General features: G+C 47.2%; 1 protein-coding gene across 4 annotated transcripts in view; it reads right to left on the bottom strand.

Annotated features, from left to right (window-relative positions):
* Positions 1-15,226, bottom strand: part of Dlg5 (discs large MAGUK scaffold protein 5) — a 112,048-nt gene that overhangs the window by 32,877 nt on the left and 63,945 nt on the right. For all 4 annotated transcript variants that reach the window (XM_063274192.1, XM_063274193.1, NM_001372003.1 and 1 more), the window contains 4 exons: positions 9,806-10,065; positions 8,363-8,675; positions 4,084-4,268; positions 2,504-2,629 (listed from right to left, as the gene is read on the bottom strand). In XM_063274192.1, coding sequence (XP_063130262.1) covers positions 2,504-2,629; positions 4,084-4,268; positions 8,363-8,675; positions 9,806-10,065 — 884 coding nt within the window. The remainder of the gene's footprint in view (positions 1-2,503; positions 2,630-4,083; positions 4,269-8,362; positions 8,676-9,805; positions 10,066-15,226) is intronic.

The following is a 15,226-nucleotide window of genomic DNA, read 5'->3' as shown; positions in this document are numbered from 1 at the left end:
ATCCACAGTTTAACAAGGGAACAGGAGGGTTGGGGATTTAGCTCAGTGGTAGAGCGCTTGCCTAGGAAGCGCAAGGCCCTGGGTTCGGTCCCCAGCTCCGAAAAAAAAGAACCAAAAAAAAAAAACAAGGGAACAGGAAGGGCTGGAGAGATGGCTCAGAGGTTTAGAGCACTGACTGCTCTTCCAGAGGTTCTGAGTTCAATTCTCAGCATCCACATGGTGGCTCATAACCATCTATAATCCCAGATCCTGGGAACTGGATGCCCTCTGCTGGCACTTGACTTGCATTCATACAGATACATACATACATATATACATACATACACACTACATACATGTATGTATATATAAATAAATAATAAAATAAATCTTTAAAAACTCCCCTCAAGTAAACCTCATACCTTTTTAATTAACTCAAAATATACCATATATTCAAATGACACACAGAAGAAAACCACAAAACATTTTGAAAGAAGCCATGTATGGTGGCACACTTCAGTAACTCTAACACTGAGGAGGCTGAGGCAGGAGAATAATGAGTTCAAGGCCGCCCTAGCTACATGGTAAGACCCTGACCCAAAAAACCAAAGGCTAGGAGTGTCTGTCGCTCAGTGGTAAAATGCTTGCCTAGCATCTTAAGGCTCTGGTTCAAATCCCAGGTCTAAATAGCCTTGAAGCTGAAGGTCAAGATCTTTTTTTTTTCTTTTCTTTTTTTTTTTGGAGCTGGGGACTGAACCCAGGGTTTTGCGCTTGCTAGGCACTGAGCTAAATCCCCAACCCCATAAAAAGCCTTTTAGATGCAATACATAACAGAGTTTTTAAAGTAACAACTTGGACTTCATCAAAATTGAAAACTTAAATTATTGCCTAGGAAGCGCAAGGCCCTGGGTTCGGTCCCCAGCTCCAAAAAAAAAAAAAGAAAAAGAAAAAAAAAAAAAACCTTAAATTATAAGGAAATTCAGGAAAGAGACGGGGGAGGGGGGGGCAAGAACACTTATCACAGAGTGGTGACTGACACGAAATGGCCTGCTTTCTAATCTCTGGCCCAGGCTGCCTTTAGTCTGTCCACACTGCTGGCTGACACATAAGGGACCTACTTCTGTCTCCCCAGACTGCGGCTGCCAGGCTGTAGCTTTGCCTTAGCTGCTTCTCTCAGGCTATGGGACGCCACCCCGACTAGAACAGTGTGATGCCGCCCAATGCTCCACACTGATGCTCAGGATAGTCCACCTGTTACCACAGGGGATACCCATGCTTCTCCAGACTGAAGGTCCCCAGGGCAGCAGCACAAACATCCTCAGTCCAAGTCACCAGTGAGAGAATTTAGCAGAGGGAATGTGGAAGTGCAAGCATGATGGCTGAACAGACAGAAGCCAACGCTTTTTCTATGCTCTGGCTCAAGCAAAATGGAGACCCTCCTTCCAAACCACACTCTGGAGCTTCCAGAGTTCCCCTTAAAATGGGTCTGTCTTTCTTTTCTATTTCAGTGCTAGATGAAGTGAGAGACTTGTGAGTACATTCCTGCCTGGTGGGATTCCACACCTAACTCCACCCCTTGTTCCTTGGCAAAGGCCTGCCATGTTGCCTCTAAAGCCCTGGACTACTAGAGTATCCAGCTCTCTCTGGTGTAGGTTATTTAATAAATGAAGCTATTGATCTTGATGATATCACCGATTGGAGGAAGGAAAGCTGCCACCCCCTTCTGAAAGGGTCTGCTCACTGTGAGGTTTCAGTGTCTTCTATGCTTGCATGCGTGAACGTGTCCCAATGTCCTCTAATCATATCAGTTCTAGAAATGTCACATGATGAACAGAGCCACTGCCTCCTAGGTAGAGTCTGAGTCTAGACTATAGAGTCATTGGGCTCTGGCAATTTCAACTATAAACTCTGAACTTTATATTTTCCATCCACAGCTAAGGGCTACCAACTGTCTAAATGGCCCTCTTAGGGGTTGCTGTGATTGAAAGGAAGGTTCCCAGTGTCCAAACAGTCTTACAAATGAACATCTACAGAACAGACTACCAAGTCACAGTGGCAACTCCCTGAAAAAAATCTGCTGTTACTTCACTGCTAAGTGTGTGCCTCTCTCTTTCTCTTCCTATGCACCCTGAGCAACATGACTACAGCAGTACGGTGTGTGTGCTTGGGTTAGTGCTGTTTGCTTCGCACCTCTCTGCGGCCAGGGCAGATGCTCAGTACACTTCTTGGTGAGTGAATAAAGGAACAGATAAGGAATGGGTGAACTATAAATGATGCAGGCATGTCCACCCTCAAATGCACTGCCTAGGAACAGGTCCTTCCTTCCCATGTGCCTTTAGTATTTGGTGCTTGCCCTGTCTCCATGAGCTGTGCACTACCAACATTCAAACCCATTCCTAGCCTAGCACAGTGAGTTGGAGTGAAGGGACACAGTGACAAGTCCCTACAGTGCACTCAAGGACAAAAAGGGAGAGGGGATAGTCAAGACAGAAGCCCAGCCCAGGCAGGTAACACCCAAGCCTACTTGAGTTCTTTAAGTTCACGGCTGACATCGTTCTTCTGCTTTCGAGTGTCATCTAGGCTACGAAGGGCTTCAGCCAGCTCACTCACAGCTCGATCTCGCTCTCTCCTCAGGTTGTCACACAGGGTCCTGGTAGAGAAAGCAGAGGTCAAGGTTACTGTGAACAGAAAGAAGGGCCTGTGGTCTATACCCTACCACCTGTCAGCCCCTACCTCTGAGTTTCAGTCTAAACAAGACAAGTGCAAAAGGAGTGCATATCCCCACCCAGACCAGTCCACTATGAAACCAGAGACACCAGTCAGGCCTCAGTACCCATGTGCCTAAGGAATGAGGCCCGTGTACCACACACTCACTCTTCCAGCAGGAACTCCAGCAAGACCCCAGCCCACTTGGTAAGCTTCAGTGCTCCAACAGCCATAAGTCCCCTAACTAACCATATACAGGACCTTCTACCTATGTCACTATCAGGCTGAGGTACACTTAGCCAGGACTCAGCTCTCTGTCTCTGTTTGGGTGCAATGGAGAAACCTGATGGGACCCAAACCATTTCATCTACTAGACAGGACATACAAGCCTACATCAGGAGGGCCATCTCCAAAGTAATGTGCCCTACAGATGTTCCCCACCCTCCGCAGCCTAAAACCTTTACTGCCTTCATCCAGCTTAGGAGGAATACCAAGAGCAAATCAGAGCCCGAGCAGCCAGGAAGCACCCAGAAGACCTCAACGCTCCTCCCATACCACACACCAACCATTTTTAACATCTATCTTCGCTTCCTGCGTCTCCCTGCCAGGGCACAGGCCTGTCCTTTTATAGTCTCGGGGATGTCCCAGAATCCCTCAATGACCACCTTCTGTCCCTCCATCCCTGGTTCTGCCGGCACAGAATCTTACCCACACTCCTTTGCTTCTATTCAAGACCCTCAGAACTGAAACTCAAGGACATTGTCATCGGACTCCTTAGGATTCTTCAGACCAGGACCTGGTCATACCCAAATCCCTCCTCAGAGAATGCACACAGGCACAGTGTTCCCTTCCATCTGCAATGTTCATGCTTCCTTTCCTGCCAGAGAAACTGCACTCGAGCTTCAAGTTCTAACTCAAATGTGCCTAGGAGACTTCCTTCCACCCTGAGTGGCCTGCTTGTCCCATGACAGCCTGAGGACCCGGATGTCACCTTCATGTGCTGTCCTGCACTCTGACCTACATACAGCCCCTCCTAGGTATAGACACACAGAAGCCTCCTCTAAGCTCTTACTGCTCGGGAGCCTAAGATGCTGGCACAGTAGATGTCTAGTAACACAGAAAAAAACAAAACACATTTCACAAAAATGGCTTCTAAAGACAAAGGTAGCTTTGACCCGAACATAGTTCACACTCAAGATGTCTAGAAGTGAATCAGGAAGGAAATACAATAGAAAGCTCTAAAGTCAAGAGGTGAGGTGAGAATCAGCTGAGGGGGAGAAGGGAAGAACCATAGGCCCTGTCTTCTTCTCTGGACAGATGGCCAATGAATGTGACCCTGCTAATAGACCTCAGTGCACAAAAGAAACACCAGGCCATGCTTGCCCAAGAGCACCTTACCGGATGCTGTCACGCTCTGCCACGATCTTATCCCGCTCCCGAAAGGCCCAGTCCCGCCGGCATTTGGCCACGTCTGCTTCCTGGAGTGCTTCCTTCAGCTCCTGGCACAAAGCCTTACACTGCTTGCGGAGGACTTCCACCTCTTTGTTGGCTCTCCCGGCATCCATGGTCACTGTGTCTTTGATCTAAGGGAAAGAGGTCAAGGGGTTACCCACACATCTAGGTAAGTGGAAGGGGTTACCCACACATCCAAATTGCAAAGCTTACCATCTCAGAGGCAGGGCTGAGGACTAAAGGGAAACATTTACATCTGAAACTCTCCAGCATTTGACTCCCTGTAGGGCACTTCCCATCTGTTAAGGAAGCTGGCCTCACTGAGCACAGGAGGGCACAGGCACAGACAACTGATGCTGGAGAATGGAGTAGCTCTCATCCATGTCTGCCTCTCTTTGATTCCTAGCCACTAAAACGAATTACCCTAAAAATACTGCTCTTCAGACACTTTAGTGAGATAAGGGTAAGGAGATTAAAAGGAGCTGTGGAACTAGAGAGCCAAGACAGGCCAACTGACTGACCTCTGCCGAAGCCCTCAATTTTGTTGATGACACAGTGTGGGAATCTGGCAGTGACGTGCCCACAGTCCTACCCTTGCTGAGAGACCATTTTCACCAGTCTTCCTCTCTACTGACCTCTACACCAGTTCCCACCCCAGGAACTCAGCCTGGGGTCTCACACAGCCATCCTTCATGGTCCTGAGACCCCAGAAGCTGCTGAAGCCTGTGCTTTGGAAGATAGGGGCTGTTTCAGAAGCTCCTCACCTGAAAGGGGGCCACCAAGAAGGCCCAGAGGCTGCACCCCACTCCCCAGCAAGCACACTGCCGAACCAAGGGTCCCAGGGACAGGGTATTAGAGGTATGTGGCAAAGAATGTGGCTTCCAGGTAGGACAGTGTTGTTTCTTTTTGGACACCTTCCCTCTAAATCACCATTGGCTGGCTGCACAGCAGAGATGGGCTCCTCATACACACACAGGAAACATTGCCAGCCAGGGTACTTCAGATAGCCCTTCTATGGTACAGTGCTCCACTGAGGGGAGCAAGCAAAACCTGGGAGAACTTCACAAGAGGAATCTCCATGAAGACAACACTATAGTCAGAAGGCCTACCCAGCTCACCCCAAACAGGTGACCAAACAATGTGGTCATCACTCCCTAGAGCCACAGCACACCAAAGAAGCACAGGCTTCCTCCTGGCTAGTGTCTAGTTGGGGTATGAACCCAGAACTGCAGAGAGGTGGAGAATGTCAACTGGTGGTGGCAGGTCCCCGGCTGCTTGCTGATTCAGAACTATGCCTGGAAAAGATTCCTGCCTCAGCTGACAAGCCACCTGTCACTCAGCCAGCACCCCCTGCATAGCCTCAGAGGACTGACTCCAGACTAAAGGACATGCCTGACTGCCTGAGTGCTGAGTACCAGGGGCTGAAGGCTGAGGCTCAGACGTCAAGCCTCCACGTTAATGGTGCTCACTGCTGGAGGCCAGCACCAGGAGGTCCTGGGTGCTCTTCATACTTCTCTGTGTAGCTGACCACAGCCTGTGCATATGATACAGATCATTTCTGAAATCTGAAAGCCCCATGGAGCAGGCTTGCTGTCTTATCACAAGCTCACCTTATAGGTATTCAACATCCCATGACCTTTTAAGTCTGGTGACCAATTTGGTCATTCTCCAAAGTGTTTTTTGTTTGTTTTGTTTTCTTGTCTTGTCTTGTCACTGTGGTTTTCTGACTCGATATTTACATCCCCCCATTTGCAATAAGAATATTCTCAGATATAGGATACAAAAAGGAACAGGTGAGCTATGTAGAACATTTACCAAACTCTAGTGCATTAAATTGGCTTTAGGGAATTCCTTTATGGATTGGTGTGGTAATATATGCCGACAGTCCCAGCATTTGCTCTCAAGAAGCGGAGGCAGGTAGAACTCTGTGAGTTCAAGGGTAGTCTGGTCTATATAGAATTCCAGATTCCAGGCTAGCCGGAGCTACAAAATGGGACTCTATGTTTTATATGAAAGGAAGGGAGGGAAGGAGTGAGGGAGTGAAGTAGGTTCCTTTACATAATTCTCTTTTCTAAAATTTCATCAAAGTTGGGTGAGGCAGGTAGATAATGTTGTTGCAAGCAAGGCCCCTCCCCCCGTCCCTCCCCCCCACTTTTGTATGGACCTGTCATTATTAGTCCATTTTACCTATACAGCTACAATAGGTGTGTGCTCATTCTAAACGGGCAAAAATAAAACAGATTCCTGTCACCCTGACTCTCTGAAAAAACAATTGCTAACTGTGTTTTCTGTTTGTGTCACTTGAAGACCATCCCTCAAGGGCAAATGTAACTATCGTATATATCAGTTTACAGACTAGGGCACAGAGGCAAGAAAGAGATGAGAGGTCATGTGACAGAGGGGCCTCTGTCCCTCTCACTCTCCACCTCTACCAGTGTACAGAAGGAGCCATTACGGGTAGAAAGGCTACTGGTGGGGGGGATTGATGTTAGTTGTCAACTTGACACACATAGACTAAAGGACTGCCTTCATCAGATTGTTCTGTAGGCGTGTCTATGGGACACTTTCTTTCTTTTTTAAATAGTTTTTATATTGACTGTGTGTGTGTGTGTGTGTGTGTGTGTGTGTGTGTGTGTGTGTATTTTGCCTGCATATATGTACATGCACTGCATGTGTGCCTTGTGCCCACAGAGCCAGAAGAGGATACTAGATCCTTTACAGTTGGGGTTACAGATGGTTGTGAGCCACCATGTGGGTGCTGGGTCCTCTGGAAGAGCAGCCAGTGCTCTTAAGCACTGAATCATTCTCCCAACATTTTGGGCCATTTTCTTGATTGCTAATTGGTACTGAAGGGTCCAGCTCACTATAAACGGAACTGTCTAGGCAGGTGGTCCTAAACTATTTGTGAGCCTGGGAACAAACCAGCAAACAGCATTTCTTGAGGGTTTCCAAGAAACCTTGCTCCAGCTTCCCACAATGATGACTAAAACCTGTAAGAGGAAACCAACCCTTTCTTCAACAAGTTGTTTGGGGTCATGGTGTTTATCGCAGTAACAGAAAGAAAATGAGACAGGCAGCCTGATTACCCGCACCCCCACACAACCCACCCACCCCGCCTCATGCCTGGTACACAGTGATCACTGTAGATCACCCATCCAGACCTTGCTTCCACTTCTCACATACCACTTTGCTCACCCGCATCCTAACAGACCTACACGGAAAATGAGAAGCACAGAAGTATAAATCGAGAACAGCTTTGATGGGAGGAGTAGAGGGATACTCTAGTATTCCCAAGCCTAGAGACTTTTGTCAAAGCCACAACATGACCAGAGGGCAGACAGCAATCTCTATACCTGTCATTTACATCCCAATAGGGCATACCTGGACCAGAAAGGACATTGATCAGTGGTAAGGTACAGCAGGTCAGGCAGGAAAGCACACAGGAGTTAAACTAAAGGCCCAGTCCTGCTGCTAATGAGTACCTCAGTCTCCAGCTCTTGAGGGACTATCCCAGAGAGTCAGGCTTTATAACAAGGCCTAAGGCTCAAGTCAGCAGAAAGCTATATACACAGGAACTTGGGAGTGTCCTGAGAAGAAGGCCAGAAGCTCCTGAGTACACAAATGGCTGCTGGACAAAGGCCCCTGAGGGTGCTCTTCTGAACCCATGGGGCTATTAGTTCTGTGCAGCTAAGAACTCTAGAGTCTGGGAACTTGGTTCACAGAGTCAATTCAAGACAATTCAAGATGCTCTGTGGTTACTCATATGTAGCTCTCCACTTAACCATAAAGAACAGCACATTCCTCCTATAATCAAGCTATGCTGTTTTCAAATGAACAAACAAACCAATGTCAGTGTCACAGCATAGGTGGATAAACATGGCCTTGTGATGACTTAATATGCAATTACCTCATTCTATACATGGACATAATACGGCCTTGCCACCTGTGTACCTGAACAAGGTCATGAGACCAGCTCAGTCCAGGAGGTACCTTGCACCCAGGTGCATGTCCTCTGATGTCTTCCTGTATCCAGGACAATGGCCAGCCATTCTGACCCATTTCTCCTCTGGACCCCAGACTAACGTCAAATACCAAGCCTGAGCTCCACAGGGACCCAAATGGTATCTTACAACCCAGCCTGTGAAGAGAAGGCCCTGCCGCTCAGACCTTCTCATTCAGCCCTCAAGAACTCTGTGGCCACCTTCCCTGCTGGGCCACTGCCTACCTGCCGCAGGGCTTCCACCTCCTCGCTGGCTGCCTTCTTCTCGGATGTGCTGCTTTTGAGCTTGGACTCAGCCAGCTCTACCTCCGTCTGCAGCTTGTCCAGCTCAGAGATGACCTGGTCGCGCTCGCTCATGATGAGCTTGTACTCGCTGTACACAGCATCCCGCTCCTCCTTGTATTTCTCCGACTCCTTGGCAGTTTTCACCTGCTTGCTCCTCAGCTCCGTGAGCTCAGACTGCAGCAGCTCCATCTCCCACTGTAGGTCCTTGTTCTGGGCTGTGGCCTTGCTCAGCTCATGGTGGATTGTCTCAAACCTGGGGAGGAAAATGTGAAGTGGGAGGGGCGGGAACCTGCCATGTCAGCTGTGAGACTGCTGCCCCCAGCACCAGCCCCGCTGTGCGAGACAGTCAAGCATGAAATTTTGACTGAGGTCATTCTCACCCCCAGAGAGAATGGTCACGGAGTACTAGTGCCCTGGGCCTGGAATGTTTCTCAGCCTTTAACAAATGCCAGAAGTTGAACTGAGGACTGCATGCTCTCTACTCTACTAGAAAGAACAGCACATTTCTCCTACAATGAGGCTACATAACTTTGGGGGAATGGACAGACAGACAGACACACACACACATACACACACACATACACACACACACACACACACACACACACACAGCCAGAGTCACAGCATTGGAAAGACAAACATGTGACTTATAACAACCATCTCATTTTATAGATAGACCTAATTACAGCCCTGCAACATGGGCACCTGAACAAGGTCATGTGGCTAGCTCAGTTCTCCTGCCTAGAAGACTCCTTGCACCCAGGCAATATGCAAGACAGAGCCCGTCACACAAGAGCAGCATTTCCTGAGCTATGTGCCTGAGAACACCAGTCCTTCAGGAGCCCCAGCACCAAACAACATGGGCACATCCCCTGAATCCTGCAGCAGAGACACCAGTCTGGGCTCAATCTGGTAATTCGTAAATCTACTTATATCCAGAGAATTTTCACAAGAAACCAATGAATACCTCAGGGAGTCAACATGTGGCAGAAATGTGCATTGTCCAGGGTGGGACTCACGTATCTAAAATCAATGGTTCTCAATAAAAATGAAATTTCAAGGGACATACTGCCCAGAATAATTACCTTTCCCATTTGCAAGGTGCATGGCCACTATGGAGAAAGAGGTTTAAAGGGAAATCTAAGAGTCAGGGTACTCAGGACACAACAGGATACTCACACGGGAGAAAAGGAAATATTTCATGGCTAGTGCAGTATCAAACACAATATTCTCATTGACTAGAATACACAGTGTTCTGAGGTGTTTCTCTCCTGGAAGCCTTGTAGATGACAAGAAGCCCACAAAGGACAGGAGCCTCAGACAAAGAGAATCCAATTTACTACCCCCAACATCCACTGCCCTGTGGCCAGCCTGGGCTCCTACCTCCTCAGAGAGAGAGCACACTGGTGCTGTAACTGGATGGCGGTATCCCTCTGCTGGGTCAACATCTCCGTCTGCTTTTGCAAGCGCTGGTTCTCTTCCCCAAGCTGCTCCAGGCGGCTCAGGTCTGAGTTGTGCATTGCAACCTTCTCGCTGTACCTCTTCCGCAGAGCATCGTAGTCCTTCTTGACTACCTCCAGCTTGTCCATGGCCGTGTCGTACAGCTTATTGAGGATCTCTGATGAGCCATTGTGCTTCAGTACCTGAGGACCCCAAGGACCCATGTTTACCGAGGAGCAAGATGGACAGAGCAGGTATCTCCCTTCTTCTCCGCCCTCACAGGGTGGTGGAGCATGTGCGTGCGTGCGTGTGTGTGTGTGTGTGTGTGTGTGTGTGTGTGTGTGTGTGTGTGTGTCTAGTGCTACACTCACAGGGGCCTGATACATTTAGATTCATTCCTTCTCAAATGTTTGTGTTACAGAGAATTCTCAAGTACTTTGGAACAAACCATTCTATGTGCAAGAAGGCTATAATGGCTAGCCTGAGACTTCTGTGTTTGGAAAAGTCTACAATCAAGGCTGCCTCCTGCCTAACTGGCATCCAGGAACCTGATGGTGATGGTGATGATGAGCTATTGTCAAGGTGAGACCAGATCATATGAAGGCTACAATTTTGGTCTCTACTAAGCATTAGTGGATTGTGACCAGCACCCAGGAAAATCTAGGTCTGCCTGTCTACTGTCCTCCCCAAGAACTAGAGTGCCGTATGAGCTGTCGTACCTCCATACTGAAGATCAAATGTATCTGGTATGACTCCTCTGGCAAACAACATGGGAAAGCAAGACCTGATTTCCCCAGGATTTACCCCCTGTCCTTTTTTCTTCCCTGTGCTGACTTTGCCTTGTGTCCTGTGGCTACAATTTTAGCCAGTGGGTATGATTATACATTGAGTCTTGTTTTTGAGTTTGAGCAAGTCACAGAACCTCAGAGATGGTAAATAATATTCTAAAATAAGGGCATAAAATGTCCAGTATTGTTCTAGGCATTGTCGGTATAGAGCAGGAAAGACTGTGCCTTATGGTCTGTTAGTAGCAGTGCCAGCACTGGGGGAAAGGGACCCACCTATGGAACAAGAACAATATCCTCCTACATTAACATCGACTTTCAAGAAAATGAAAAAGAGGAGAAAGTACCATGTACAGAAAGATGCTTCTGAGCAGCACAGAGCAACAGAGGAAGGCTGTAAGGGAGGCTACCACCTGGGGGTGGCTTTCTAAGAAAGTGATTTCTAAGTGAAGATAACAAAGACAAGAAATTAGCCAAAAAGCATGGCTATAGCCAAAGGCAGAGACACTAGTGCAAAGGCTATAAGGGAAGACACACAATGTTACACGAGAAACAACAGAAGAGGATGCAGACTCAGTAAAACCCAGTACACATGGAGGCTTACAGAAGCATACCCAAGTCCAGGGCTCAGAGGGAAGGCTGAATCCTGGGGATACCACTGACTAGAAGTCTAGAGAGAGCATGGTGGAGCATGCCTGTCATCCTAGGGCTCAAGCAGGCTGAGGCGACAGCAGGATCTAAGTTTGAGGTCGACTGAGCTTCATAGCAAATATGCCATCCATGGCTGTGTAGTCAAACTCTGTCTCAAAAACAATAACCAAAAGACAAAACACCAAACCAACCAAACAACCCCAACCAGAAAATCAGAGAGAATATGAGCACAAGAATCCATCCTACTGTGAATTATAGGAGCTCAGCTTCATGGGGGTGCTGTTTAAGAAGAGAAAAACAAAGCAAGACAAAGCCAAGCAAAGCAAAACAAAACAAAACACTAGCAAACCTGAGAAGACTGGGTTTTCAGGGGTTGCCTGCTGAGCACCACTCAAAGATCTTTAGCCCTTGGTGACTCACCACCTCTGTGGGTTTGCTTCCTTATTTCTCAAATAACAGGACAAAACTGGACAGGCTGGCTTAGCCCCTGCAGCTCCTACAGCCCAAGAACAACTTTGTTCATCATGTGGGCCCTGAGTTATCAACACCATCTTTGTGACCCAGACAGTCACAACCTTGAACTGTGGGACATTTCCTCCAGAGACAGACAGAACATCTATACAGAAGGAACGACTGATTCAAAAGTCAGAACTGAGAGGGAGAAATGGCTGTGTGATTAAGAGGACTTGCTGCTCTTGCAGAGGACCCAGGCTCAGTTCCCAGCACCCATATGCTAATTCATAACTGTCTGTAGCTCCAGCTCCAATACCCCTTTTTCCACAGGCCTCCACAGGCACTACACATATGTGGTATGCATACATAGATATAGGCAAAAGACTCATATCATACACATAAAATAAAAATAAATCTGGGGGGAAAAATGGGGCTCTAGAGAGATGGTTCTGAGGTTAAGAACATTCAAGACTCTTGTAGAAGATTTGGGCTTGGGTTCCAGCATCACAATGTCTGTAACTCCAGCTACAAGGGATTCAACACCCTCATCTGGCCTCTGTGGTCACCCACAGAGGGCGCCATATTTGCAGAAATAAAAACTAAATATTTTTTAGAAAATATAATCACAGAGACCACTGATCTCTCTGTCTCTCTGTCTCTCTGTCTCTCTGTCTCTCTCTGTCTCTCTGTCTCTCTGTCTCTCTCTCTCTCTCTCTCTCTCTCTCTCTGTCTCTCTCTCTCTCTCTCTCTCTCTCTCTCTCGCTCAGACCCCAGGGCTGCAAGGCTGTCAAAAGTCAGCTCCACCCACATCTCTGCACCTTTCGCTTTTCCTCTGTTTGTTAGACTCTAGAGCCTAGGTATTGAACATATTTGTTTCCCTGTTTCAACTTACTGAATTCTTGGATTACAGCATGTTCTATGACCCCCAGCTTTCTTTCCTGTTCTTTTCAGAAACTATTCCTTTCAAAAGGAAATCTTAGTGCATTGAAATACAAAGCGTATTTACAAAGTAGAAGGTAAAAATCTTGCTGTATTATGGAAACACTTTACTCTTAGACATACACTGAGATACACACACACACACACACACACACACACACACACACAAAACTGGGGGCCAGTCTGAAACAAAAATTCTCCTTAGAGGGAGGAGGGGCAAGAAGGGGAGGGGAAAGGGGAAGGAGAGAAGCACAGCAGCTGTGACAGAGAGAGAAGATGCAGCTCTGTCCTGGTGGTACAAGGCCTATAATCCCAGCACTTGAGAAATAGAAGCAGTAACGTCAGAAGTCCACGGTCATCCACAGCTACACGGCAAATTAGAGGCCAGCCTGTGTTATATGAGACCCTGTCACAAAAATGGAAATATAGGTTGGAGAGATGGGTCAACTTGCTTACTGTTCTGACAGAGAACCTGAGTTCTGTTCCCAAGACACAGAGAGAGAGAGAGAGAGAGAGAGAGAGAGAGAGACAGACAGACAGACAGACAGACAGACAGAGACAGAACCAGACAGAGAGACAGAGAGAGATGGAGAGAGACCGAGACAGAGACAGAGAGGCAGAGACAGAGGGAGAAAGAGAGAGAGAGAGTGTGTGTGTGTCATGTTGTTCCCAACCCCTGTAACTCAAGTTCCAGAGTACCTGATACCCTCTCTTAGCACCTACACACATGTCAAGCACGCAAACTCATGCGGACACACATATAAACAAAAATTTTTTAAAAGAAAAAAATCTCTTTGAAAGTTTTCTTTAAGAGGGTTTCTAGCTTGTATCATTTAAGTGAAAAGCCATGCCTGTTGAAGCAAGGGTGGGTTTCTCACCCTTCTCAGGCTTAAAGAACTGACACTGTCTGGACAGTCCGCATTTTGTTCCGCAGTCAATGGTCACCTAAGTTTGCATTCACCTCTAAGCTATTGCATAATACTCATATTTTAAAGGTATTGTCAGTTTCATTAGCTTATAAGTAGTTCTTCATTTAAAAACTTTTAAGATCTATTTTTATTTTATATTTTTGAATATTCTGTTCGCATACATCAAATGTACTACTTATGTGCATTACCTGTGGAAACCTGAAGAGGGCGCCACATCCCTGCAGAATTGGAATTACAGATGCTTGTGGGATAGGATAACATGTGGATCCTGGGAATCAAACCCTGGTCCTCTGCAGGAACAGCCAGTGCTCTTAACTGATAAGCCATCTCTTCAGCCCTAGACCTTCAGTTTTAAATTTCTATTCCTGACCTCTAGCAAGACTGGGCATCTTTTTTGTGTTTATGAATTGTCTATCTTTTTCTTCTAGGAACTCCCATTTCTAACCTTTGGTTTCTCCTCCTTTCCTTTCATTCCTAAGCCAGGACCTCTTGTATGTTGGGTAAGAACTGTACACCCAAGCTGCACCACCCCCAGTTTTAAATTCCAGCTGCCTTTCCTGGATGTATTTATCACAGTGATCCTCTGCATATGTGGTTTGTGGTGTCTTTCATGCCAAGGCAAACCCCAAAAGGATGCCCTTTGTAGTTTGTGCCTCTCCTTCCTACCTCAAGATCATAAAGATACCCTCTTGTTATGACTTCTAAGAAGCATCTAAGTTTTATGTCCCTGGTTTAAGCGCTTTAACTCCTTTAAATATATTTCTATTCATAACTTGAGATGGACAGAGAACAATATCCTCTTCCTCTCCCACAAACCACTGATGGCGGTGACTGGGCACACAGATGCAGAACTGAGGACACCTGAAGTATTCAGGAGCAGACAGTGAGGACATCCTCAGGCAGTGCCACCGCTGAGACACGAAAGACCACCCCCACAGGGATGGGACTCTCCCTGCTCCTGTGTCTGCGGAGGCTCTGGCTTCTGCAATGGATTGCTGTGTTGGACAAATACCTCAGCCACTCCATTTAAGACTGACTTCATAGTTGGGTGTGGTGGTGCAAACCTTTAATCCCAGCACTCGGGAGGCAGGAGCAGAGGGATCTCTGCGAGATCGAGGCTGGTGTGGTCTACAAAGTGAGTTCCATGATGGCCAGGGACAGAGAAACTGAACATCAACAACAACAATAACAACATCAACAACAACAACAAAGACAGACTTCCTATGTCTCACTTCTGTCTCAGGTGGTTAGGGTAAAACTCAGAACAAAGGCAGAGCTGCCATAGTCTGAGTTCCCACAAGAGGGCAGCAGTGGGAGCACAGGCTCTTCTGCTTTCATTAAGAAGCCCTCATTTTCAAGGCAGCCAGCTTGGCAGCAGCATCATCTTCACCAGTCCACAAAAAGACTCTGGAGTTTGTACCACTGCAGCTCATCCTTTTACTAAGAAGCAGTTTCCCAAATGCTCTAACTTTGAGGAGCTTAGAGTCAAGTGTGTTGAAGATCCAGGCCATGGGTATGTGGTTCCATTCCTGGTCAGGCCTAGGCAAATGCTGAAACCAACTCAAGTGTCCTTTATGCTGCTGAGCCCAGCACTAACAATGTGGTGG

Source organism: Rattus norvegicus, chromosome 15, assembly GCF_036323735.1.
Source record: "Rattus norvegicus strain BN/NHsdMcwi chromosome 15, GRCr8, whole genome shotgun sequence".
Taxonomy (NCBI): domain Eukaryota; kingdom Metazoa; phylum Chordata; class Mammalia; order Rodentia; family Muridae; genus Rattus; species Rattus norvegicus.
The sequence above is the reverse complement of the archived record's forward strand: the minus strand, read 5'-3'. Positions and strand labels throughout refer to the sequence as shown.